At 42.1% G+C, this 26,724-nt stretch overlaps 1 protein-coding gene across 1 annotated transcript in view; it reads right to left on the minus strand.

The window, feature by feature from the left end:
• CCDC88C (coiled-coil domain containing 88C) overlaps positions 1-18,040 on the minus strand; it is a 93,769-nt gene extending 75,729 nt beyond the window's left edge. The window contains exons 1-3 of the mRNA XM_030451755.1: positions 17,501-18,040; positions 17,280-17,380; positions 9,425-9,533 (exon numbers count right to left, since the gene is read on the minus strand). Of these exons, the coding sequence (XP_030307615.1) occupies positions 9,425-9,533; positions 17,280-17,380; positions 17,501-17,560 (270 nt within the window). The 5' untranslated portion in view covers positions 17,561-18,040. The remainder of the gene's footprint in view (positions 1-9,424; positions 9,534-17,279; positions 17,381-17,500) is intronic.
• Positions 18,041-26,724: the final 8,684 nt, after the last annotated feature.

The raw sequence follows: 26,724 nt of genomic DNA on the forward strand, positions 1-26,724 counted from the left end.
TTGCAAGTCAAACAAGTCTTTCTGCAATACAAATCTAATGCTGCACTCATTTACAAAAACTTTTGTGGAAGATGTATTACAGGTGGGACCACCATTTAAAAAAAAAAAAAATCTCTGAAGTGCCTCAGAGAACATACTTTGTTCTTTTGCTTCTTAGCCTTAAAGCAATCAAGTCAGATGTTTTTGAAATTTTCAAATTAAAAAAAAAAATTTATCACCAGTAGTAATAACTCAGTAAATAATAAGTGGGATGTATAAGTGGAATCCATACAGTATTCTTCCTTTGTGCTAAGACCATAATTCTTTCCCACCACCCTGAAAGGGAGGAGATGTCTATCACTGTCATCTTGATCACCTGATGGGTGGTAACAATGTCCTTTCAAGTCTAAAAAACAAATAAAATAAACATCTAGAGACTTTTATTAGTACCAATTATGAAAGAGAACAGACAGTGACAGCTCCACAGGGACCACTTCAGTCTACTGAGCATAGTTTTATTTAGTCACTTTTAGTTGCCATATGAGGACCCAGCAGAATTTAAACACTTAACTCCCCTTCAGCTCCACCTCTTAATCATAATGGGAAACAGGAGAGGCACCAGCTCACACACAGCTTATATTCAAGCAGCCCTTTTAAACAGCTGTAAAGTCATTCTGCTAACTTAAATTAGTACAGTACACACACACATCAATTTGCTGGTTTATTTGCTCTTAAGAGTTTGCTTTGCTTTTCCTTAAATCCTTCCTTTTTAAAAGCTAACACGCAAGCGGGAGATGTGTGCATATGCATCAGCAAGTCACAACATTTCAGTTTCTAGATAGATGTTCATGAGCAGGTGCCTTCCCTAATTTTTTCCATACACCACGTGAAGCAAGAAACACACACTTTCCTTGGATTGTCTCCAGCAAATAAACTAGCACACTAGAACTTCCTCTTGTCCCCAGCTCTGTGTGCTGCTCAGGTCCAGAGACCAGTTGAGAAGGGTAAATCCTATCACCCTTACTCAGGCTAGGTGACTCCACAGATCCATACCTATTTCTTAGCTTAAAAGCATTCCCATTTGCCAAAAGTACTGGAGGCCAACACAAACTCAAGCAGATCTGTACAAACAACATTTTATTTACAGAAGTAAACACAATGCTCTATCCAAGATCTTCCTCACGTTTCTGAAATGCCTTTAAAATGACAGACAAGCACTGTGTTAAAGGAAATCCCTAATACCCATGTCATCTGAAAACATACTTTGATAGTATTGCTTCCAATCATAAAAAAAACAGCCATGTACAAAAAGGTGAGAGTTCATTACAGACCTTCGTAACAAAAGGTAATTGAAAAGTTATTGAACAGAAAGCCAAGGCCAGCTGAGTCAGAGGCACAGAGACACCTTTGCACCACACTGGCACTGACAGGAAGAAGCCTTGACAGCAAACCTTAATCCAGAGTCAGAGTTGTGTAAGAGCAAGACTGGGGACTGAATCCAGTGTGCCACAACCTAACATGGCACAATATTTCAGTAAAAGCCACACTGGAGCAGTATTTTCACAGACAGAACATTTAAATGAAATATGAAAATAAACCACCTTCATTTTCTGACATTAAGAGTAGACATTTGAAATTTGAAAACTGTTATGAAATTAGGGACTTAGTTTTGCTATCATACTCCACACATTTGTGGAATTCATCTTCTTGTCTCTTGAAAGACTCTGATGAAAATTACTAAATTACATGGAATACATTTCAGAAATACAAGCAATAAAGCAATATTTAACTTTCATTTATTTTTATCTTTTAGGGAAAATAAATCTCAAAGCTATTTTCAACTACAAGTGACATGTAAGCTATTTTCTAACTTACCCAAAATTGATAGGTTCTACAAAATTCAGTTCCCTCCTTCAACGTTTCAGCTGACAAAAATGGGACTTTTGCCTAAAATCGAGGCAGCAAAATATAGCTGTCTGGTTAGCCTGTCTGAACAGTGACTTATGCCTTAAATCTAATGTCCAAAAATACATATGTAGAAGAGGACTGAAATACTGAATTACGCTGTGGTTCTAGCATTGGTAATCACAATAATAATCTAGAAGATTAACATTAGGGCTTGGCTTTCATTAGGAGAAGCCACACAGACTCACATTACCCTTTTTAAGGCCATACAAATGACACAGTGGATGCCTTCTGTAATTCAGACATCCCAAGAACTGTTCTCAATTAACATGTCAGAGGCTAAGTAAATACTGCTGTATGGGAACCAAACAGCCATTTCATACTGTGAAATTTTTACAGGTCACCTCCATTTACCTCTGAATTTTAGGATGCTGCTCCTCTCTTTTCTTGGCTCAGTTTCTTCATTTCTCTGCACAATGAATTCACACCCCTCTAGCTTATTAAGCAAAACAAAGACAAGACTACACAGACACATGCCAACCTATTCCAGCCCTTCCCATATTCTAGCTCCAGGAAATGACAGGCAATAAAACAGTTTAAAAGCCAACCTATTCTCTTCCATCTGTTTGAGGTCACTATTTCATTCTGTATGCATGAGGAGCCTCAGGGGAAAAGAAATTTCTAAGTTCAGTCCTCCATTAATCTTCCAAATATAATTCAATATATCAGATGAAAAGCATCCAACAATCACAGTCAGTAATCTCAATCAGATGACTTACTGGCTTACTACCAACCACCTGAAATGGCAGCTCTCACCTATCTGGGAGGACTCTTCAAACAGACCTCTGCACAAATTTATTTCAACTCTGGGGCAGAAATGTTTGTTTTGCCTAGTTCTTCTGGAAACCAGCAAGACAGTTCTGACTAAACAGCATCAGACAGTCTGGCTGCTAGCAATGAGTCAACTGCCTCCACCTCCTTCTCAGTGAAACACTTGGTAACAGGACCTGTACTAAACTATCATAATCTTTGTGATTCTTCTTGCAGCAGAATGGTACCACTGCTTTCAGATGAAGGACTAAATCAGAGAACAACATCATTGGTTCAGTATTTCCCAGAATGTCTGTGCCAAGGCCAGTCATTGCCCTGCACCCCCACAGTAACTGTGTCTTCACAACAGTTTTATAGGAAACCTCCATGTCTCATGATGACACTACTACAGAAAGACCTAACTGAAAGCGTTTTTGTCACTGCAGACCAAGGCACCCTCGTTAAGCTAAGTACTGGATAAATACATATTGACTGTGCCTGTAGCAAGTTTAAACTAACTAGAGAATGCATAATAGAAGTGGAAACTAATATGGAGCCAGTAAGGTCCTACTCCAGACATCAGTGGCAGAATCTCCCAACTCCCAGCCAACTGCCTGACTGAAACACAGAGCATCTCTGCAACAGTACCTTAGTACCAACTTATTTGTCATAGTAACTTACTGATTGCAGACTTGTAAAAAATATTAAGCTACAGAAAGACTCAGCAGCTGCTCAGCATCATTTCTTTGTGCATTTCTAACTTAAGGCCACAAGAACATGTATGCTACCTTTAGTAGGTGCAACTATACAATTGCCAACGCAGAAACAGATCAGGAGACTGTATGCATATGTCCCTCTCAACTGTATAGAAAAGGGAGAGAAAATGGGGAGGGAGAGTGCATGAGATCAGCAAAGTACTTGAATTAGAAAGAGCTTATCTTTTGAAGTTTCTGAAATCTTGCTCTTGAGAAAGGCAACATTCCCAGTTAATAATCTTGGAATCTAAAGCTCAACATGAGAAAAGGTTCCTCCCCCCCCACCTTCCTTAGCAAAGCTGCTCAATTGAGACTTCTGAGGAATAGGAATCAAAGGAAAGCAGCCACCCAGGCATACTGTCATTCAACACACCAAATGGACAGAGCTAACAAAAAAAGTTTAGTTTTATCTAATTCAGTAGGCCACTGGGGTTACAAACTATCCACCTCAGAACAGAGAAACACATTTCAACTTCAGGGTATGTGCATTTCTAACATTTTCATGTTTACTTTGCTAAGGATTGAATTACCAGCCCCCTAGAACTAGACTGCCTAGTAGGGGAAGATTCCAACTCACAGAAGAGGACACTGCTACTTCCAAATTTTATTTATAGCTTGAGTACAATTGCCAGTTCATAACTTGGGCCCAGATCTGGAGTTCCAAGTTTGAATTCCTTTCTACAGTCTAGTCAAGAAGTCTAAACCTGACTCAACACTTCAACTACAGAAGCAGTTGTTCACTGACCTGAAGTTTCTGGTATTGCAAGACCTTCACTGACCCACTGAGAGAACAGGCTCTTGCCCCAGCCTGAAGACAAAACAGTCTCTTTTTCAGAGGTTAGAAACACAGCACTACTGCACCACCAGTGCCAAACCTCTCACCACAACAGCCAAACTCACAGGCAGCTCGCTCACTCTAACATGTCTGATAAAACCCTGCTGCTTCTACTTGCTTTACACAAATACAGAGCAGAGAAGTAAAAGAAGGACACAGGTCTGAAGACACTCATCTTGGAAGTAAGGTATCCTTGCCCACCATTATCTCTGAGCGCAGCAAAATGGGTTTCAGTGGGGAGGGTAAATTTGCGGTGATACAAATTCTCTAAAAATTCAGTACATGTTGTAGTTTTTACTTCCCCACATCCCCTCTTAAATGGAAATGCTAAGTGTTATGACTCTCCTACTGAGGCTACATGAGCCACACAGTCACAACTAGTTTCAGAACTGTCTCAGCATGATTTTTGTTTTTTAATGAAGATATATTTCCAACCTATTTAGAAACATGAAGCAATCTGCTAGGTATTTAGTGGACACAACTATAGAAATTACTGGCAAGAAAAATAAAGCATGTGACCATATTCTCATCCACATACTCCAGATGTGGCCATAATAACCATACAGGGACTAGCCAAGGGATTATTAGAATCTTCTTTATTTCTTTTATCAACCTCAAGTTCAAGTAAGTGGTAGGAAGTTTTGCTTTAGAGTGCAGTATACACTGCTGGAATGATTACTGGCATTTTTGAAGGTGAGAAACTAGCTGACATCAAACAGATCCTCCCATAAATTTTGGTTTTTTATATACTGGTACCAAAGTGATTTTTAGTTCCTAATAGAAACCATACATCAAATAGTTAATACATGAACAAAGGAAGGACAGCAAAGCTACTTCAAGCTTCTCCTGCCAGTCTGTGTTAGGTCACTTCCAAAACTTTATAGCTTTAAGCATGTTCCCCAAGTGTTGTAGACATCAGGGCAGCTGCTCTTACATGGACCCTTCACATACCAGCACCCACAGGATTTAAATATTCCCTACAGCATGGCAAAGGGATACACAAACACCCCTCAGATCTTCTAGCTTCCATTTTCCATCATCAAAAGTCATGAAATCTGCAGCAACAATTGCTATTGCAGGTTAAGAGTGTTGGGGTTTTTTTCTGTTAAACCCTGCCAGAAACAAGGACAGTGCCACACCACTATGAAGATAATTGCCTCAGTGGAGATTAATCACCACTTGGAAAAGAAGCACAAGACCCTGGGGAATTAAGGCCATAACGATTCAGTGTTAACAGGGGTCAAGACTGCTTATTTCAGTGATGACAAACATCATTCAGTCTTCCAATGCTCACACCTGAGCTGTATCCAAGCTGATTTAATTGGACCAGTAGATAAGCCTTAGTGGAACTCAGAAGTATTTCAAAGTGAAGACAGCTCAGAAATAGCAAGAGAATGCACTGCACTGGGCTAGCTAGGGACAGCTTAACGACAAACATCACCAACAAGGCAGCAGACAACAGCTGGAGGTCAGCCTGTTCCATATACACTGGCTAGCTATAGGATGGGATAAAGGCATCACCCTTTGACCAGGATGCACACCTGCACCAGTGAGGAGTGGCTGAGCATCTCTTCTCCAATTGTTTAGTTCTCTATTGACCCCTTCAGTCAACATCCTCACTGCAGTTACAGGCAGTAACCTGCAATTCTCCCTACTAACCTATGCCTTAAAAAACAGCTTCAAATTTCAGTTTAATGACAGCCAAGAGTTTGAATTCATTCAGAGCAAGAGACACAAAACTCACTCTATGAGCAATGAATTCTAGTATGCTCTAGCAATGACATTCTAGTACACTCATCCCTTTTCAAAGATACAGTACCAATTCCAGAAGTTATGACCAGCCTGGTTTTACAGCGAAGTGGTGCTTTAAGAGTTATTAAATAGGCCTGGTGAAATTCTCTTGAATGCCCACAAAATCCCACAACAAAATGAGTCATTTGCCTGGTTTCAAGCAAGCAGCCTCTCCAGTCAGGAAGACCTGCAAAGGTGCAACCGCTGAGGAAGTGGAGACGTTACTTGCTACTACCAATAATAAACAGTACATATCTAATGAAAAAAAAAAAAATCACCCCACAAAACAAAACACCAAACAGTTTTAAGAGTCTTGACACAACATTTTTCCTATTAGCTATCAGGAACCCAATTTTATTTGGCTGCAAGTTACAAGGCAGCAATTCTTCAGGAAGTTGTCTTTGAACAAATTCTGTTAGCAGGCTCCAAAAAATGAGATGTTACTTGAGCTGGAAAAAAGCTTCACTGCATTCACCCTTCCCAAGGTATGCCTGCTGAAGCACAGACAGGAATTGATCTTTATGGCTCAAATCAAATCCAAATTCCACCATTAATATGTTCAGTCCTTCTAAGCACAGACTTTTAAGTCCAAGAGGTCAGGAAAGGCCCAGCACTGTGGATCTGTATTCACGCTTCTGGGTTAGACCTGTCCTTGTTTCCTGAAGTAATATTATCTTGTACTACTGAGAATTTTGCTTTTACAAAGTGATTAGCTATACAAATATATGAGAAATCTGATATTAGATACAGATATACAACTACATGATCTGAAATGTAAACTGCCTTCTGAATATCACATCTAATTTTAGTATCCACTTCTGTCATCTTCCTCAGATACAGTTTACAGTAACATAAATTCACACCATATTCTTGATTGCTCCTGCCCAGTACAGAGAAGGGGAGGTATTCTTCCATATCTACACATTCTTCAATAAAACATGGTGGCATTTTCCTCATTCTAGGATACCTTTTTTACCAAATCCAGTAGCTAAGCCCATAAATTTGACTTGGGCCCATTAAGTGAAAGGGAATATAAAATGTCAAGGTCAACACTGTATTTTTTAAAGCTTTTGTTTCTTTTGAGGAAGCAGCAAAATTCATGTTCCTATTGTTTGCAAAGAACTTCCTCCCCTACTTCCAGTCTGCAACCCAACGTGATTGTTTGTTCCAATCGGTCAGACACTGTCCTCATTTTAACTCAAGCTAATGTCTTAATACTACTTCATCAAACAATGCGCACAACTTCCAACTATTAAAAAAAAATCTCTAACATTCATAAGAGGCCTAACAATATTTAATACATTTTCAAAGCATCCATACCATTGCATGTTGAAAAAAGTAGTAAAATCTATTTATATCGTATCCTAAGACACAATAAACCCTCCAAATATCTAAGAGACATTCAGTACAGATGCAACATTATACTTGGCATCAATCAAAACACGAGCTCAGTTACAGCACAGATAGCTCTCCCAGACTACAGGGAGCTGAAGGCCTGCACACTCTCACTTCAAAGGGAATACTCAGATTAACATCAAGACCTTGGATTTGCCTGAAGATGAGATTGTGACAAGGACAAATAGTTTTCTTACATAATGTAATAATCACCAAAAAATGTGGTTTTTACTCTAAGCTTGGCTGTAATTACACATTTTCAGGACCAAAATACAAAGACTGGTCAGCTCTCAGCTGCTTTGTTTACTACGGTGTATTTAGTCTTCAGGCAACAGGATTCCTAGTGCTTAATTTCTGGACTTACAAATGAACATTACTGTTATGCTCTAGTGCAAGCCTCACACTGACTGTTTCCCAACTGAAAACTCTGTGTCTTAAACTATTTTAGTAGTTGCTAGCTTACTGGATTATGATTACACAGCTCAACAGCTAAGTCAACAAGACACCAAGCAATACATCACATGATTCTGAATCGCTTTTCTTTTTCTGCTACCATCTCTCTCCAGGTACTCTTAAAAGAGGGAGACAAACAACTAGCAGACAAAGAATCCACCATGACTAAAAGGCTCTCAAGTTTTAACACCTGAATGACAGCCTCTCAGAACTTGTAGGTCTTGTAGGGGGTGAGGACCAATGGGAGAAAGACTAATTCTGTCCCCTGTCCTTTAACACTGGTTCTTTTTGTCATGGACTCATATACATATTGCACTGTTCAATGGGCTAAGAGAATAACAAAAACCCATCTCCAGACTCTAGTTACGGTCAAGTAGAATTTACCCTTAGAAATCCCAAGCCTCAAGAATCACACTGCATACACTGCATATCCAGTTTCTCAAAAATTGAGACACAGACCAGCTGTCTTCAGAAACATGACACCCTCCTACATCATCATAAACCTGAGTTATAGGCTTCATTTCTGTAGCAGGCCTCTGGACTTGCACAACCAGTCATTCACCCCGTCTGACTTTTTCACCAGTTCCTCTCTCTTAGGTTTCCCTAAGCAACTGCAGAAGTAAAATAGTAGGCAGTAACATGGAATAGCTGTAGGAAAGGATTGGAAGAGAACGGGTGCCAAAAGGCACTGCTGTAGTTATTTATCTCTTCTGTATTGTGAAAGACAAAGGCCAATACATAGCCTTTTTATGTACAGAAAAGATGGTGTCCAGAAAGAAGCATGCTGACATCAGCTCCTACAGTTTAGTTATCTAGTTGATTAAACGAGATGTGTACAGGATCATTTTAACAATCCTCAGATGTTTCAGCCTGGTTTATACGGCAAAACATTCAAATCATCTGGCATAAGGTGTGTAAAAGTAGAAAGCTACCCTTTTAAGAAGTCTAATATACACAATAGTGTGTATACAGAAAGTCCTATTTAGGGTAACTGAATTCATTCCTATGGCTTTTCACCAGCATTCCAACATGTATCCTAAGTCTGCAAAGTGCTCAGCTGTCACCACCTGGTTTTACAGGAGCACTATTTACAGTAGAGGAACACTAGTGGTTCATTCAATTAATGTCGCCTAAGTGCACTACTTGTGAGAATTTGCAGTCATTCTGCATTTTAAAACTCTTAGAGAGGGTTAAAAATAAAACAACTGCCAAAAAAGCCTTTGTATGACATGTACCTTCAAGTGCTATCACAGGCTTTAGAGCACAATTTCTTCTTTAAAAAGAAGATAGGCAGGGAAGCAGCCTCTGGCCATGAGGGTTAGAGAAAGTAGTTGTATTCAGTAGTTGTTCAAAGGGAAAGCATGGCTGAAAGTACTTTTATGCTAACACAATTCCCTCTCCATTTCCTATAGCAAGCTTCTTGTCGGGCCACCAGCCCCTACACTAGCTGAAACATTACAGCAATCACCACAGATCAGTGAGCAGAGAGCAGAAATCTCACCTGATAGTAAGTCTTAATGTTTCTGACTAAGATGGTCAGGTTTTGAACCCGAAGATAGGTATCATTATTTACATGTTTGTTGACACGTTGGTTGGTTGGTCGAGGATCTCTGTTAAGAGAAGAAAAAGAAAATAAAGTATTACCAGTTTATTTGGTGCCAGGACAGCATCTCAGTAAAACGCCATTAGAGAAACCCTGAAAAATTTATCCATTAAAGGCACTGACATAATTACACAGGATACACATGCATTAATTCATTACTGAATAAGCTCAGAAACATTTAAGTTTATCCATTAAACATGCCGACATGATTATACAGGATACATACATATTAAGTCATGACAGAATAAGCTCATTACCACTGCACCTACATATCACTTGGAAATCTTTGTGTGCTGCAGAGTAACCTACTTTAAGTTAACCAGCACAGCAGTTCAGGGCAGCTTCCCTCCTTATTTATCTTTCCCTGAAGCAAGGAGTATATTTAGTTTGTGCACACTAGATCAAAGCAGTCTCTGATAATATGGGGTTTATCTAATTCAAATAAAGGAAAGCCTAGGAAAAGACTACCATGCCTTCCTTAGCTTTAGAGTTTTATGACAAGAGGAGGGTATTAGCATTTGATCAGTGAACACTGTGCAAACTTCAAAATCCAGATGCATTTTTACACTGAAGTGAAGGAGAAAAGGAGTACTGCATTTATTATAATCATAGCATCCAGCTAACTCCCTCTCATAGAGCCCGTGTCAGACAAGAAAAAAAAAAAAAAGTTGTTGGATGGGTTGCAATGCTACTGGGCTTCAAGATATGGAAAAAATAAATGTAGGTAAAGATACAGACAAGACAAAAAGAAACCTGGTGGAAATATTTAATTTTAAAACAAGAAAAAAATCTTACCTAAAGCAATTTTATTTCTAAAATTAAAACAAAAACAAAACATGGGGAAAAAGATGCAAATAGTCTGAAAGTGCACCTTCAGTTTATCTGTGTACACCCTAACATGTTGCAGAAAAACAAACCTGAAAACCTTTATCTGCCAATATCGTAGATCAAAGCCCTGCATTTCCCCTCTAATTAAGACTCCTATCATCAAACTCCTATGTAATATAAACACCTGCCTCCCAGAGCTCTGCTTGGGATGTTAATTAAGCCATTCACAGCTCTTCCAGGGCCAAATATTGGAATTGGTGTTGACAAGAAAATAAAACGAGGAACCGATCCAATATTTATTTTTACAATATATCTGTCAAAATTTACATATGTATATCAGAGCTTTTTCTTTCTTTTTGTTACTGTTTTAAATGCACAACCATCCCAAAGCACCTCTCTAGTGAAAGCAGTGCTATGTGTATAAATATGACAGAATACACAGATATTCCAGAGATGAGATAAAACTGTCTTTGCAGTAGATAACATCAGACAAGAGCATTTATGTACTGGAGTTCAAGCAAAGTGAAGCACAGATGACAGAATCTACCATAGACATGAACTAGCAAGACCCTACACACAGCAGCAAAGGTTTTTTGTACACTGATCAGAAGTGAAAAAAAAGAAAACAAAGCAAGACAACTGTAAAAGCTTTTAAGTAAAATCTGTAACAAGTATTCCATTTTACTGATGCTCAAGCATGCAGGCGTGCAGAAGCCATGCCCATACACGGTTTGACAGTACAGGTCTTAAACAACACGGCAAGTTGGAGAAGTGTAAATGGCACCTGGGCTTTGAACTCAGAGAGCATTTTGCTTTCAGTACTCTCTGAGCAGCTGGTGGATCCTGAAGGAAGCTGGATGGTAAGCCTTTTTAAGCAAGGTAAAGACAACAAACCAGGAAACTAAGAGGGAAGAAACATACAGTAGAGAAGCTTGCCAAAGAGAAGGGTCAGCCTACAGCTGTCACTTCCAAGTGAAAGTTCACCCAGACAGTTCCCTGCCATGTCTGGCAACAGCCCAGCTCTGTGACGATAAAGCTTTAACTGTACAGCAGAGCCCCACAACGCTTACCAAACCCACACAAAACAGGGCTTAAGTCCACGAGACACACCCACCAGACACAGCAAAGGACAGGTAATTCCTACAACAGCTACAGGCAGTGTACCTGCAGGACTTGGAAGGTCTTTAAAGAGCATAAGACACAACAATTCCTCATCCAACAGAAGACCTGTTCATCTGGTTGCACAGTGGACCAGTCATCTGCTACAAAGCAGAGCATTGCACGACCAACCCTCAGAATCCATTCTAGAGCTTTTATCCTACCACCTCATTGATGTTAACTGGTTGCCCTGAAGCACCTTAATGCCACTGTCTTTGGATCCTCTTAACCTGGAGCCAAGCTACAGCACACTAACATCACTCTGGCAGTCCTGCCTCCTCCTCACACTTAAGGAAGTTTAAAGCTTTTCCAAACCAAAATGTAGTTTAAAAAAATTGTCAGTTGGATTTCTGAATGGTTGCATAACCAACTTCAACCAGCACTTCACCACTCTTCAGCAAGGAGCCTTTGCACAAGCTGGGAAAGGTCAGCACAGCCTAGACTTCAAATTACCACAGGACTTACTTCTTCACAGGGAATTACTAAAAAATTTCTTCTTATTAAGCATACCCAGTTCTCATTTGTTACCAATATTTTTTCTTAATCCTGGATCAGATATGCTCAAGTACTGACTACAGCTGTCCCAGGCTCCACAGCTGAGAATGGGGAGGAACCACAATGTTGGTCTTGGAGGCAGTGGGATGTTCCCAAAAAGACAAATGTATTCTTTTTCACCTACCACCTAAGTTCAGCTTTCCAGCTGATGCGGCAAAATATCATTTTACCTAATAAGCATGGAGATGAACACTTACAGAATCAGCATTCAAGCCTGTGTTGATTAATAATATTTGTTGCATTTTTCTGTATCTAAGCTCCTGCTGAAAAAAGTGTGATGTTACATGAGAAGATCAGATGGATCACCTCCGCTGCTGCTGCTGCTGCTGCTGCCTTCTCCACCTCACCTCCTGAGATAACTTGGGGGATGTGGAAGAGGAAAGCCAGGGTAGCCAGAAGAGATAGCAAGTAGTTCTGCTGTGGGAGCAGGCTAAGACCCGTGGATCATACTGAAACTAAAGATTTTCTTGCAAAACTAATTGGTAACCAAATTCCTGTCTGAATGTTTAAAAAAATTCCGGAACATAACTTCAGTGAGATGCTTTTCAGTCCTTTGATGTTTAGTCTTTGCCTTATACACAAATATAAATGAAAGCTATAAACTCTCTTTCTAAAAAAACAAAACACACCTACTCTTCAAGATCAAAAAAAGTTATTTAAAAAGACTGTGGCTGCATGACTGAGGTGTGACTAAGGGAGGTCCTCCACAAATCAGTGGGGAAAAAAAAAAGTAACAAACACCACCAAGCCAAATAAACAGAAGAGAAGTCTCTGGTTTGTGTACATCTTTGTGACTTTTACAGAAGCACAGAGGAATGGAAGGACCAGAAGACAGAGGTCAAGTGACACGTTCAACAGGTGTGGAACAACAGCACAAGTGCTTGAAGATGCAAACCTCTGAAGTCATTAATTAATAGAAGAAATAATTTTCATTTTTAAAATTCAAACTGACAATTCCATCCAAGAATTTCTGATAAGTAATTCTGATGAATAACAGGGAGGCCTGCAAGCCAGGCCCAAGCGTTATGCCAGCGTGCCCAGCATCCTGCAGAACTCTGCTCTACAATTACCTGCTAACTGACAATACACCACCCCTGCACCAATCTAACTCTTCTTCCTCTAACATAAAGTGAAGGTGAAGCCACTGGAGGCTGAAAGGATTTTTAAATTGCACCTTTAAATAAGGGTTGAAATTAAAATGGTGCACATCTTCAACCCCCCAGTATCGTGTCATTTGCTACAAACCACAAGAAGCGGATGCTCCAAGAAGCTGTTCCTGTCACATGGTCTGAATTAAAGAGGACAGATTGACAATACCACAAACCATGACAGCTGCAATTTAAAAACTATTATTGTGCATTTTTATTATAGGTGTTTAATAAAAGTGGTTTTATCAGATGTATTGCTAATAAATCATTCTGCAAACAGGAATGTGTAACAGAAAAGCAGAGCCCACCATAAATTAGAGAATTAGAACAAGTCAGTATAAAAACTCCTCTACGTGCTTTTGTGCTTGCATGTGTAAACCCTCGTATCATTTCCCTAATTAAAAATTTTCAATAGAAGTTAAGCAGAGTAAATATTTGGTTATGCTTGTAGGTATTATGCACAGCTCAACTGTAACAATGAAGACAATCTACACAGCATGGCCCACGTTTCATACAGCCTAGTTTCATACCAGGAAGAGAGACATAACCACATCTCAAAGTTCTTAAAATTTCTCTGCAGAGAAGCTCATTAACCTGATACACATAAATCCACCAAAAACACAGAAGCTCATGACATGGCAGTTCCACTTTTAAAGATTAACAATTATTTTTGATCACAGAGCGTTCAGCCAGCACTGTAAATCTGCAAAAATCAGCATGTCTTCATGCATATCAGGTTGGGGTACAGAGTTAGACAGAACACAGGAAAAGGAAGCCACTCATTTACAGCAGTACGAGTTGAAAAAACATTTGTCGTGTTTTAAAATAAGGGGGGAGACCAAATGCTCTTCCTGTTAGATTTAACTGATTAAGAAGCTAGACACTACTACTGAGAATTAAGTAATCCCTAACTTTTAAAAAAGGTCTTGCTTTGTTAGAGATCACCAGCAAAGCCCAACAGCTGGTTATCTACAGACTACATTGTGGTCAGAATCTTCCTAACCCAAGCTTGGTTCCCCTTCCTCGCCCTTGCATTTCGTGGGCCTGAAACACCTGCACATTATTCAGGTCTAACATTCCTGGATGTAGGTCATTTATGAAAAGGGTGGAGTGAAGGCACAGCTCTATTTTCACCTCCTGACACACAGCCAGCAGGGACCTCACAAGTAGGAAAAGTGATAGATACCACATGTATCTCTGGTGACACAGCTGCCTTGCTGATATGAACCCACCACCTAAAAAATGTTCACACCATAACATCAAAGAGTTAGGATCTTCTCCACCCACTCGGAGGTGCTAAACAGTATTTGGGCAAAACTCAATCCATTACAACAGAAACTAGAGGCTGACAGCCCACTTACAACATAACAGCTAAAGCCTTTCACTCAGCAATCTCCACTTAACAGGTATATCTGGATTTCTTCACAGATCCACCTGTGTTTTTTGGCCATGGAGTCAACTTAATCTGCTTAGCAAGGACAAAAAACGTATTATTTTTAATAGTGAAATTCCCAAGACTTGGCTTTTGAAATCTTCACCAAAAAACCTGTCCATCTGCAGCAAGTACTGCATCAACCTGGTGCTTATATGCACCTGTATTTGTTTTCATTAAGCAGGATATTTAACCTAAAAAGCTAAAAGCAAAGTAGCACACCAGTGAGGAGACAGCTATCCTCACTGGCAGTACAGCTCTTCTACTCTGCAAGCCCTTGCTCTCTGCATGTTTGCATGCATGCATCTATGCTTCAGGCAATCAACTCTACCACAAAATGGCGGATCAAGCTAGCGGACTTATAAAGGCCTTCATTAATACTGCTACAATAATGAGAAATCTCAAGCCAAGCACTGAAAGTATTTTTAGTAATCAGGACTTGACAAACTGATGAAAAAGCATTGCAATTTCAAAAGGGTAAGTCAGGAAAAAGAGGTGATCATAGACAACCTCTCTGGAGCACTGTGCTGAGTTGAGATACATTGTCACTGGTTCCAACTTCCAACAGTTTTAGGCTTTTCAATAGGAAAGTTCTGGTTTCAAGCTCCTTAAACCCCATCACAAGTAATACCAAAGCTGCATAAAAAAAAGAGAAAAAAAACCTGATTGTGTATAACAGTTTCCTACCCCACACCTCATGTGCTTTCCCCACTTATACCTTCTGCCACTGCTGGCAGTTATATTTGGAAAAAACAAACTTATTTTCCTGACCAGAAACAAGCCAGGACATTCTCACAAACACACAGTATCTGACAAAATGCCAAACCAGTGTCACTGCACTCCAGTCTATATGCTTATTTTCTTTACTTCAGCAAAATCTCATTCACTCCTTGTCCTCAGAGCACTGTAAAGTTGCTACATGGACTCAAAACTTTTTTACTTCTCCTTAGACATACTTCAGTGACCACCTACAAAATACTTAAGTTTCCATACACCACACAATAAAGTGTTTCTAAAATACATTATTCATAAGAATACCATGGTAATCAAAAGCCACATAACTTCAGCCTATTTAAATACAAAACTCGGGAGTGACATAGTATCAGATGTTTTTTTTTCTTGTTTGGAAATAAGATTCTCCCACATACTAGGTAACAGTGATTGCTTAGTTAGTTACCCTTGTAGCAGAGTCAACTGTGGCTGGTCCTTGGTAGTTCTGATGGTCACTTCCATGCCAAACACAATGCTTATAAATGGAAATGCAAGTTCCCACATCTTGGAAAAGTACAAGTCTGGATCTGAACACTCAGACTTGAGGCTCTAATTTTCAAAAGTTTTCCTTTTAAAGTGTAATTACTCCTTGAAAAATGCTGGGAATTACATAGTCTCTTTAGACCAGGTTTCCATGCCAGCTAATGTTTTACACCACTATTTCGTTATCCCCAAGTAAATGACTGATCTGGATTCTGTTCCAAATCATGAATCTTCACCAGCTTCACCATTTAAGTTCCAGTTTGCTATTGGCACTATTAGTTACATCAAACCGGAAGGAAATTTGATGATCTTTTCAGACTGAATAGCAGGTATCAGAAGATAACAAAACTTGCCAAATTGACTGGGTGAGGTATGGGTTGTCAGACTTTTGTAAAGTTACTTTTCAATAATGCCAGTTGAGTATCTGACATAACTTATCTATTTAAATGCTTGGACTTGGCTTAACATTATAAATCACTGGTTGAGCTTCAGTTGATACCATTCACTTGAGAGAGTGCGGTGACAAAACTGAGTGATTTCCAAAGCTTCCTCTCCTGAAAGTCAAGTACTTCTCCCTACAAGTCCTTAATCAGGCACATGTCAGGACATTTAAAAGCAGTTACAGAGATTACCAGAAAACGGACAGAATGTGCATACAGAAGAACAGCAACAGGAAAGGATGTGGTTAAAAAACCGTACAAGTTCAATCAACAATTCAATTCAATGTTATGTTACTTTCAGTATTTGCTCTTTTAGACTATTTCCAAGTTTTCTCAAAACACCCTTACAGAGCTGCCGAAAAGATATGTCACTGGAGTTTTCTTTTTGCCCAATTATGTATTTAATATCAAATTTTACACAAGAACATAGCGAATTTCAGCTGAAATATTCTCAACAATGCTTCATATGATTAAGTACTTTAATTTCCTTATTTGTACTGCCACATACCCTCCTCTAAAGCCTATATAAACTAAGAAAAAGTTATGGTTTAGGGAAAAAACTGAAAACCCACACACAAAAAAAATCCTTCCAAAAGAACCCTAGAAAAAGGTTAGATCAAATTTTCAAGTTCGGATGAGTTTGTTGGGGGGGGGGGGGGGGTTTCTCCTCTTTTTATCATTTCAAACAACAAACCAAAAAAACCCAAAAACAAAACAAACAAACAAAAAAAAACTAGAGCCCATGTTTTCGCCCTCCGCCCAGCCCTTCCCGCCCGTCCCCCACGAAACCTTTCTGACCAACGCGACCCGGGGCGCCTGACCCGGCAGACGCTCCCTCGGCAGCCGCGATGCCCGCCGCCCCCCGGGGACGCCCCGATCCGCTCCGCGCGGGGCTGCCCCTCGCTCCTCCAGCCCTCCCTCCTCGGGACCCCACTCACATTTGCAGCATAATTTTGTTTAACACGACGCCATCCACCAGCTCCATGTAGACGCCGAGATTGTCGTCGTCCCCGCTCCCCAGGGCCCCGAAGGTTTTCACCTGCCGGAGGAAGGCCAGCGGGGTTGGGAGGATGGCGGGAGGACCCAGCCGCCCCCCCTTGGGCCGGGGCCATCCCGCGGCAGCTCCACCGCCCGCCCGCCCTCCCCCTTTTGCGCTCACCCAGGTCACCAAGGGGCTCTGTAAAAAGAGCTCCAGGAGCTCGGAGACGGTCACGTCCATGTCGCCGGGGCCCGGCTGGCGGCGGCGGGTGGCTGCTAGGGGGGGGGGCCGGCTCACTCGGGAGACAAAGGCGCGGAGCCCATGGCCCGCCGCCCCGCTGCCCGCCGGGCGCTGCCTACAGGGGAAACAATGCGCGGCTCATCGCTCCCCCGCCTCCGCGACGGGGGGAGACGCGGGTCCGCTCGCCGCTGCCGCTGCGCTCCCTCCTCCTGGCAGCAACAGGCTGGTCTGCCCCCGCCGAGCTCACCCCGCAGCCGCCCGGACCCCGCCGGCAGGAGGGGCTGCACGGGCAGGAACAAGCCGCACTAGGAGAGGGGGACGAGGGGTGGGCGGCCGGCCATGAACAACTCCCCCGAGGCAGGGAGCAGAGGCGCGAAGCTTCCACAGAACAGCTCCAGGTGTCAGCTCGGCCCCACTCCGGAAGGCAGCACAGCCCCTCGACCCCTCTCCGGCAGTCACCCCCCGACACTACCTGCGGTAGGGCGCGCCCTTGCCCCGGCAATTAGACCCGGGCCACGGCCGCACCTTGACGGGCACGGCCCACCGCGAATGAGAGGCACGGAGCGGCCCGGCGCCGGCCAATGGGTAGCGGCCTTGGGGGCGGGCCGCGGTGCCACGCCGGGGCGAGCTGCCCGCGGTTGCCGTGGCGAGCGCTGCCTAGCTGGGCTTCTGCTGCCTGTTGCGTTCCCGGGAGCGGTCTCGGCCGAAAGTTTGCGAGAGGTGCCTCGGTGTTTCAGGTGGATTGAGGCAGAAGCTGCCCTCTGTTTGAACCGAGGTGATACGAGCCCCCGTGTCGAGGCTGGCCCGCGGTTCTAGCGGCTTTGGGATCGTGCCGTGGGTCCTAGCCCGTCGCTGGGAGCTGCGGGGCGCTGTGCCCCGCTCCTCTGCTGGGAACATGCGGTGCAGAGGGCTAACGCGCAGTCCGACAGTTTCCGCTTTAAAAAGCATGAGGCTGCTCATGGAGCACATCAGCAGTCAAGAGCAGCTTTTTAGTAGAGATGCTGCAAAACGCGCAGCACAAACTTCCAGTTGCCGCTAAAAACAAAACAAAACAAAACAAAACAAAACAAAACAAAACAAAACAAAACAAAAAAACCGAGAGGCATAAGCTGTTTGGTGCACGTGTGAATCGAGTCAAGGCGGAAATGGCGTTTCTCACCGCCGCTTTCGAAATGTGCAGGAGCCGCACAGCTTTTGCCGTGGGCTAGCGGTGCCGAGATTCCCTGTGAGCGCTTTGCAGAGCGCCGCTGGGGGCCGGGGCACTGGTGCAGCTCTGAGCAGCAGGGGTGCGCGGCTCGGCCACAGCTCAGAGCGCTACAGATTGACCAGTCCTGCCGCCGAGAGTGCGAATTATTTCCCTGGAGGGACAGAATTTAATTGAAGTTAACAAAAATAATAAATATGTCGGGTAACCTGCAAAGTTACTGCTTCATTTATCACAGTCTTGGATTTTTTAGGAAATATAATTTAGTCATTAAGTTGAACCATGTGTAGTGTTGCATAGCGAGGTTGGGCTTTGCTAAGATTGTGTTTGTTTTATACAGATGCAGTGTTTTATCTTCGGTATATGATGCCTTTGCATCAGACACTTCTTAACGTATACTGCTTATTTCTTTGATCAAATGTATTTTGGATCTTGCACGGTCAATCCGTATCTGAACTACTTTAACCACTTTATCTTCCATACTTACTTTTGGAAGGGGAGGTGGGTGTATGCGTGCTTGTATAGCGGCTGAGGGAGGGACATCTGTTGTTTTGCCTCAGGGATCTGAGCAGTTTGCAAACAATCAATTATTAAATGATTCACACTGGTGCTCATTGCAGCGGCCTTGTCTGTTCTACTAAAGATTAGTTTTAATAGTCTGCATGACGAGGATCCTTATTCTAGGCAGCTTTGTACGGTATGAGTATCCTGCATTTTTTTTGGCAGCCGCCATCACCGATAGTGTGGTCAGACTTCGCGTTTGCTCTGGCCGACTTTAGCAACGGAGAAGGGGAAACCTGGTACCATAAAAGAGTGGGTGACGCCAGTCGCCGCTCCGTATCCCTCTAGCCTCTCCCCTTCGGCAAGGCTCGCATCCCCCGAGGGAAGGTCCCCGCGGAGCGAGACCGGGCGGTGCGAGCGGGCAGGGGGCCTTCCCGCTGACTTCCCGCAGCTGAATCAGCCCCGCGGGGAAAGCCTCTGGGTTCTCTTTAAAGACATCAAGAGTAGCCCAAGCCTCAGGCTTCGGATTTGCATTTGGATGGATCCTACTCTCACACGGGACAGGCCCTAAATTATCCGGTGAACATACTATTTAAGGCATGTGATTTGTATTTCATCCTCAAACCACAGAATGGTAACTCCTGGATGTAGAATGGGTCTGGCCCATGTGAACCACCACTTTTTCATAAGCCAGTAAAGGTTATGAAGAAGTTACTTCAAGAAGTTTCTTGAGAGGATGTACCAGGACGGTACAGATAGTTAAAATAACTATTATTGTGTGAATCATGTAGTCCAAGCTTTTCTGAACATAGAAGAAAGTTTGCAAAGAACCATCTGTTGTAGTTGGAATGAGAAACAGGCAAGCTTGTGAGAGTAACAGCTCCTGCTCGGGTATGAGAGAAAAAGAATGCTTAATAATTCCTCAGTGCTTCAGAAATAAGAACTTCTGTACTTCAACTCCTCGAAGCCTTATTGTCTCCTGTTTTGTGAACAGATTTTAATTAAATACATTTTTAAGGCTGTTGTTGCAGTATTTAAATCAGAGAACGGGTGCATTAACCAACAGTCAAAAGAAAAAGAACTTAAAATTTCAAAAATACATAATCCCCCTTCAGAGAAGGCAGAACACAAATGCAAGAATGCTTTCACACTTTTCACAACTTGGATGCGACTCGTGTAGGAGTACGCCTCTACAGACTCCTGAAACGAAGCACCAGTTGCACGGCCCAGCCCGACCCGGGTGTTGCCAGCAGTCAGATAATGGAAAGCGAGGGGCGCCTCACGGAGCAAACCTCTTAATCGAAGAAACCTTCCCGGGAATGCTGTCAAGTGCCAAATGTCCCCACGCGCCTCCAGGGAGCTGCGCGTGCTGCATGGAATGCATGGCCTCGATCAGCAGCGCAGCGGGTCCTGGGGGTGACCGGGCCGCTGCGCTGGGCAGCGGGGGAGCGGCGGGAGGCGGGGGAGCGGCGGGGCGGGGCCGCCTCTGCCTCAGCGGGTGGGGCTCGGGCGCCCTCTGCTGGTGACGGCAGGTGCCAGGCCGGGAGAGCGGAGGCCGAAGGAAAGAGCAGGTAGCGGCTGTGTTCTCTCCGCTAGTGCTGAAAACAAAACAACAGTGGGAAACGACATTATTGCCTCTTTTGAAAAGCGGCGCCACTGATCGGGGATGTGAAATAGCGTTAAACTCCGTCGACACGCGCCACAGAAAGGAAGCGAAGTGCTGCGAGGGTCTGCAGCACCCCTGAAGAACGATGCTCAGCCGTGAGTCTCCTCCAGTTCCCCCTCAGTCTGACCGCTCTCTCGAGCTGCAAACTTCTAGCCGGCCACACGGCGCTGCGTTTCGGTAAAACCCCGCTGAGCTGAAGAGGAACAAGACCGGGCTTGTCCTGGAGTCCTCCGGAGTTCAGTCTTGGGTCCAGACAGCGCAGGAGTCGGGGAGGTCAGGCTGCCTGTCTTGGGCAAAAGCCGTTTCCTGAGTATTAGACCCCGAACTCTGCATGTTGTATTTTTTCTCCTCAGCTATTCTGTGTCACAGCTGTCAGCCCCAGCTAGGTGCAGACCCCTTCATCCATGTTCTCTCCAGATCGTCACTTAGCACTTATGGTATGAGCACTTTTATTTGACCACCAAAGACATAAAAACATCACCTGCAGCCGAAGTTCTCTTTTCTTCTGGTAACTGACGTTGCTGCCTTCCCACAGCAGACAAAAATAAAATAAATGCCTGTGATTATACCCAAGAAAATAAAATAGATGCCTGTGAATATATCCAAGCAAGCTCAGATCCAGACATGTATGTGCAATTGCATATGGAAATCACACTGCTCACAGTAGTAAAATTTGTAGTATTTAATTTTAATGTAACTGCAACTTTCTTTTCATACCATTTGCACTTGGTCAGCTTTTAACTAAAAACTAACAAAGCTAACTAAGCTCCAAAACCAAAAAACTAAAAACCAACTAAAAACCAAAGAAGCTAACTCAACAAATAAAAATTAAAGAAGCAAGAAGCAGAATTTTTTTTTTTAAATACATACAAAGGTACAAACAACTATAGGCACCAGGTTGTTTTATGCCTCCACTATGTGTATTTCTAAAGCACTCTTCACAGCCACAAAGCTTTCGACTCTAAGCAGCACAGACCACAGAAGGAAATTTCTACGCTCAAGTATTTCCAAATGATCTTCAGGCTGACTGTAAATGGCGTGATTCACCTCCCTCAGACTGTCCCCTAGCAACGACTACAACCATCAACAAAGCTCCAGCATTCACCTACTGACCGAAGTGTAAATTGCTGAGGGGTGGGAATAACAGAATTTGGGAGCATACAGTACAAGAGTTAAACTAACGGTAATCAGGAAAGGACTTTTTCTCCCCCTGTGCCTGGGACTGTTGTTTAAGCAGCTTTCTTGCAAATATGACTACTGTTCATAAACCATCTTCTCATCCATTAAGAAATTTTACATTAAATAGACTCGAGCTGTAAACAACTGGTGCCAGGAAAAAAGAAGGTGGAGAGAAGATAGGTTTGCTCCTTGCAGTATCAGATTCTGAAATGCTGTTTTTAAATATTGTTCATTTGGACAAATGTGGGAAAGAAATTGTGTTAGAGGTATTTGAATGAAAATAAAAAGAAACAAAACTACAAATTCTATCAAAATACAAACAAAAACCCAGAAGTATCTGTTTATGTGCCTTAGATCAGTCTCAGTGGGGTGGGGATACTGGTGATTTACAGTCTGTGGCTGGTATCTGAAAGAAAACATTAAGAGAGAAACTCCCAGAAAACTAAGCATTAACCTTTGATACAGGGTGGAATATTCATTCAGTGCTGAAAATTACGACAGCTGCATGGGATCCTGACAAGATCAACTTAATACAGAATCTAAAATACAAGGAGAAAGAGTTTGGGCAGATTTGGATAAACATCCAAGTCCATAAAAGATAAATACAGAGTAAAATACATGAGACAAACAATAAAGTTAATGCTGAGCAAAAGATGTGGGGTGAAGATGGAGCCCCAATGGTTTGTAATAATTTGCATGAACTTGAAATCAAGGGTGAAATATTTGCATCTCAGGCAAACACAGGAATGATAGCATAATCTCCTTAACTTGAACCTTTTGGAAACGCAGTGAGTGCCAGAGCAGCAGAGGAGTGCTCATGAGCCTGAAAAGAACACAGAACAAATTGAGTTAGAATCATAAGCCAAAAGAGGTGTTTGAAACAAAGGCTGTTTGTAGTGACCAAAAGCATTGAGGTCAGGTATTGGAGTGTGGGAACTACATGTCTAACAAAGTGAAAAAGATGTCATTTGAAGCAGCAGCATAGAGCAGGAGGCATTCTGTAGCTGCTAAAGGCATGATAGGACCCTAACTGTTGAGAAGGCAATTGAAAAGGCAAGGACAGAAATAATTGCCTAAAGGGTCTGGGATGTTATCCATATTATCCAAAAGCTTGGGGTCTTATCTAGGCACAGAACATAACCAGGGCAGATGATTGCTTTCTATATTCCTTAGTCTCTCTCTCTTCAGTAGGAGGTGAAAGGAACGACAGCAGCAGCATTACCTGGGAAGCACCATACGAGTAGAACAATCAATAGGACCACACTAGGGATTGCTATTGGACACTTTAAAGGAAAACCAGAAAGTATATAAAAAAGAATAACATATCAAATGGAACATCTTGAAGAGGGCAAATTTAGATTTAATATCAGGAGGAAATTCTTTACTGTGAGGGTGGTGAGACAGTAGAACAGGTTGCCCAGGAAAGCTGTGGCTTCCCCCTCCCTGGACATGTTCAAGGCCAGGTTGGATGAGGCCTTCAGCAGCCTGAGGTGTCCTCTGCCCATGGCAGGGTGGTTGGAACTAGGTGATCTTTAAGATCCCTTCAGACCCAAACCATTCTATGATTCTATGATCTTTTTATTATGTTAAAAATTCAACATAAATTTAGTATTAATTCCTACCAATCATTAACACAGTGGATTTGGGAGCAACTTAAGCTGGCTTGACCTTAAGTGTAAATTCATGTGCAAGGAAAATGCTCCAAGAAGTTAATTAGACCTCAGCAGGGATGTAGATAACAGTAGGGCTGGGACCACCACCTCAAATCTCCACCAGGAGAGCCATTTCTTGAAACAGTGAGTAATGTGGAGAATGGGAAAACTTGTGCCCATGCTACCTGCTCAAACAGCACCCTGAACTGACTTCTGTGTGCGAGTCAGACTGATGTGGAAAGAATTTTAAGAATTTGAGAAACTAATGAAATTAGATTCCCATTTGGAGGCATTGTAACAGAAGGCACGAAAGTGAGGTTGTCTAGTGATAGCCCCCAAAGAAGAGCCTAGAAGTACTTGTTTTACATGAACATGGTAAAAATTGGTGATAAAAGGTTTATGTATCATTTACAGACAATGTACTGAAACACAGAATTAGCTTCGATTTTAGTTGAATTATGCAGAAATTTAATCTTATTCAGAAATCAATGTGAACAGAAACTGACTTTAGGTCACATGGATTGGCTCCCTGTCTTAGAGGTGTTAGCTCTGTGCTGAAGATGAAATAGTACCTATACATTCAGATAAAGTTTATGGCAAGCCATTTAAACACTAAGAAAATTTGAAAGGTCCTTTATAAAGAGCACACATATATAAAAACTTCTGAAGACAGACTAACACTTGTATTACCCTATTGTTAGCTTTGGCATTTAGTTCTCCTGTCCATGAAAACAAAGTTTTACATCTTCCTTGTTTCTTACTGCAGGTAAACTAGACCTTGAAGAGGTAGAAGATATATTTCCATTTTGAGGCTAAACTCAACCATGCTACAAGCTGTGCTCTACTATCGGTTTTAATCAGCAGTTACTTCTTCAGTAAGAATCGTGGCTTCCAACTCTTCTGGCTGATCTACACAATACTGACTGATGGCACCAGAGGAAGTCACTTCTTTTTTGGATGAATTGTGGAGGTGGGAGGAGCCATCAGAAGGAAACAAGCTTTTTTTTCAGGTAAGTTGATCTAACTTAACACCATTTTCAGATGCTTAAAAACAGAAGCAGATGAGGAAATGCAGGTTTTTTTAAGTTTCTCCCAAATATTCACTACTATCACAGATTTCTGTTGTTAGCATAGACTCCTGTGAACTGGTTCATCAGGAGGTGCTTCCAGTTACCTCCATCCTTAAGTCACAAAACACCGATCAAATCCTGCTGAATGGGAAGATTAAGAAACCACACATCCCTCATTATAGTTTCCTCCTGGGGTCCTTGCCCATTCACCAGCAGTGCAGTGACAGAGTGAAGGTACAGTTGGATTGTCTGGTCCCACCAGAGGGGTGGAAGGCTGTACTGAACTCTGCAACACACAGCATCATCCTCCCGCCTGAACACCACAGCTGCCAAAAGGCCACTCAACATCAGCAGGTTTAAAATAAGTCTTACTGAGGTACGCATACTTAAAAATCAAAACTCCAAGATTTCAGCCAATAAAACGTACATCTGAAACATAGGAGAAAGGACTAGCCCTTGTCTGACAACTCATCACCATAATGTAAGGTCTCTATATGTATTTTCAGAAGCAATGCTAATGGAACTAATGAATTCTTTTGAACTTTTTTCAGTGGGCAGCCCACATGAAGTGTCTCTATGCATGTATTTTAAAGTTGCTTACAAGGGAAGTATCACAATCAGCATTATTTATCCCACATAATCCCTGGTCTGTATTACAGATGCACATTTTGTGAGCATAATTCCACCCTATACCTCAACCACAAACAGTTGTTCATACCGAGCCATTTCAGAATTCCAGCACAGACATTACATCTTACACCTCTGGGAGATGCAACAGAGCACAGAAAAGCTACTGGCTTTTCTGAAATAACTGTAAACCATTAACTATTTCCATCACTTGTCCACAGCATTCTACTTGATTTAAAAAAAACAAAATTGGCTTGTTTTATTTTTACATTGTTCATAAGTACAAGTGACATAAGACTACATCTCCCCCTTGCCTTTTTGATTGCCAGCAGCCCACGGGGTTTAGTTTTTGCTTTGAAGAGTTTCAATTTCTTAAAAAAAACTCACAAAACTTACATGCTCCAACTACTGTGACTAGAATATATATATATATTTATATTTATATATATATATGTAATATATATAATATATAATAATATATAATATATATATTGCTATATAACTATAGCAATATTAAATCAAGATATAAGCTTGCCTGAGTCAGACACCTACGAAAGCACAGTAAGTTTTGCCTCCCTCACATGAAGAGCAGACTTTAAATTGTGGCTAGGGTTGAAATCAGGCATTATTAATCCTTCCACAGCAGGTTCTGGCCTATCTGCAGCAACCCCACCTGCCCTGCACCCCTTTCTGGACTGAACCATAAGCTGTATGTACCTTCATTTCTTCTGGACTCCAAAAGGAGAAAGCAGGAGAAGCAGAAAGAAAACACGCACATGACAACTCGAACACCTTCTGTTGTTGGTAACTTCTGTTCTTTGAATGCTTGCCCAGTTTTGCACTTAGGCTGCAGGAGAGCTCATGAGAACCCATCTCCTACTTTCACAACTTACCTGAAGTATGTTTCAGTATCCTCAAGGCAGGGGAACTGCAGTACTAACACAGACAGCATTGTGCCAGGATGACTCCATAGCTGTAAAATTGCCAATAACAGAAGGGTTCAACTTAAGTGCCCACTCTACAGACGCTGGCAAACTTAACTTAGCAAGGTAACCACGTAACTTGTGCTGGCCTGAAAGGTTCCCTAATGGAACCACAGCAGCAATATGAGAACAGACTTTTAACAGATGTTTAATTCAAGTTTCTGAGATTTGCAGAGATGCAGAAACAGCCAGCTATTCAGAAACAGCCATTCTGAATAGTTTCATCCTTCTTTTGGGAAAGGATTGGGCCTACATGACTTCTCATCTGGATGGGCTACAAGA

This window comes from Calypte anna, chromosome 5A (assembly GCF_003957555.1).
Source record: "Calypte anna isolate BGI_N300 chromosome 5A, bCalAnn1_v1.p, whole genome shotgun sequence".
NCBI classification, from domain to species: Eukaryota; Metazoa; Chordata; class Aves; order Apodiformes; family Trochilidae; genus Calypte; species Calypte anna.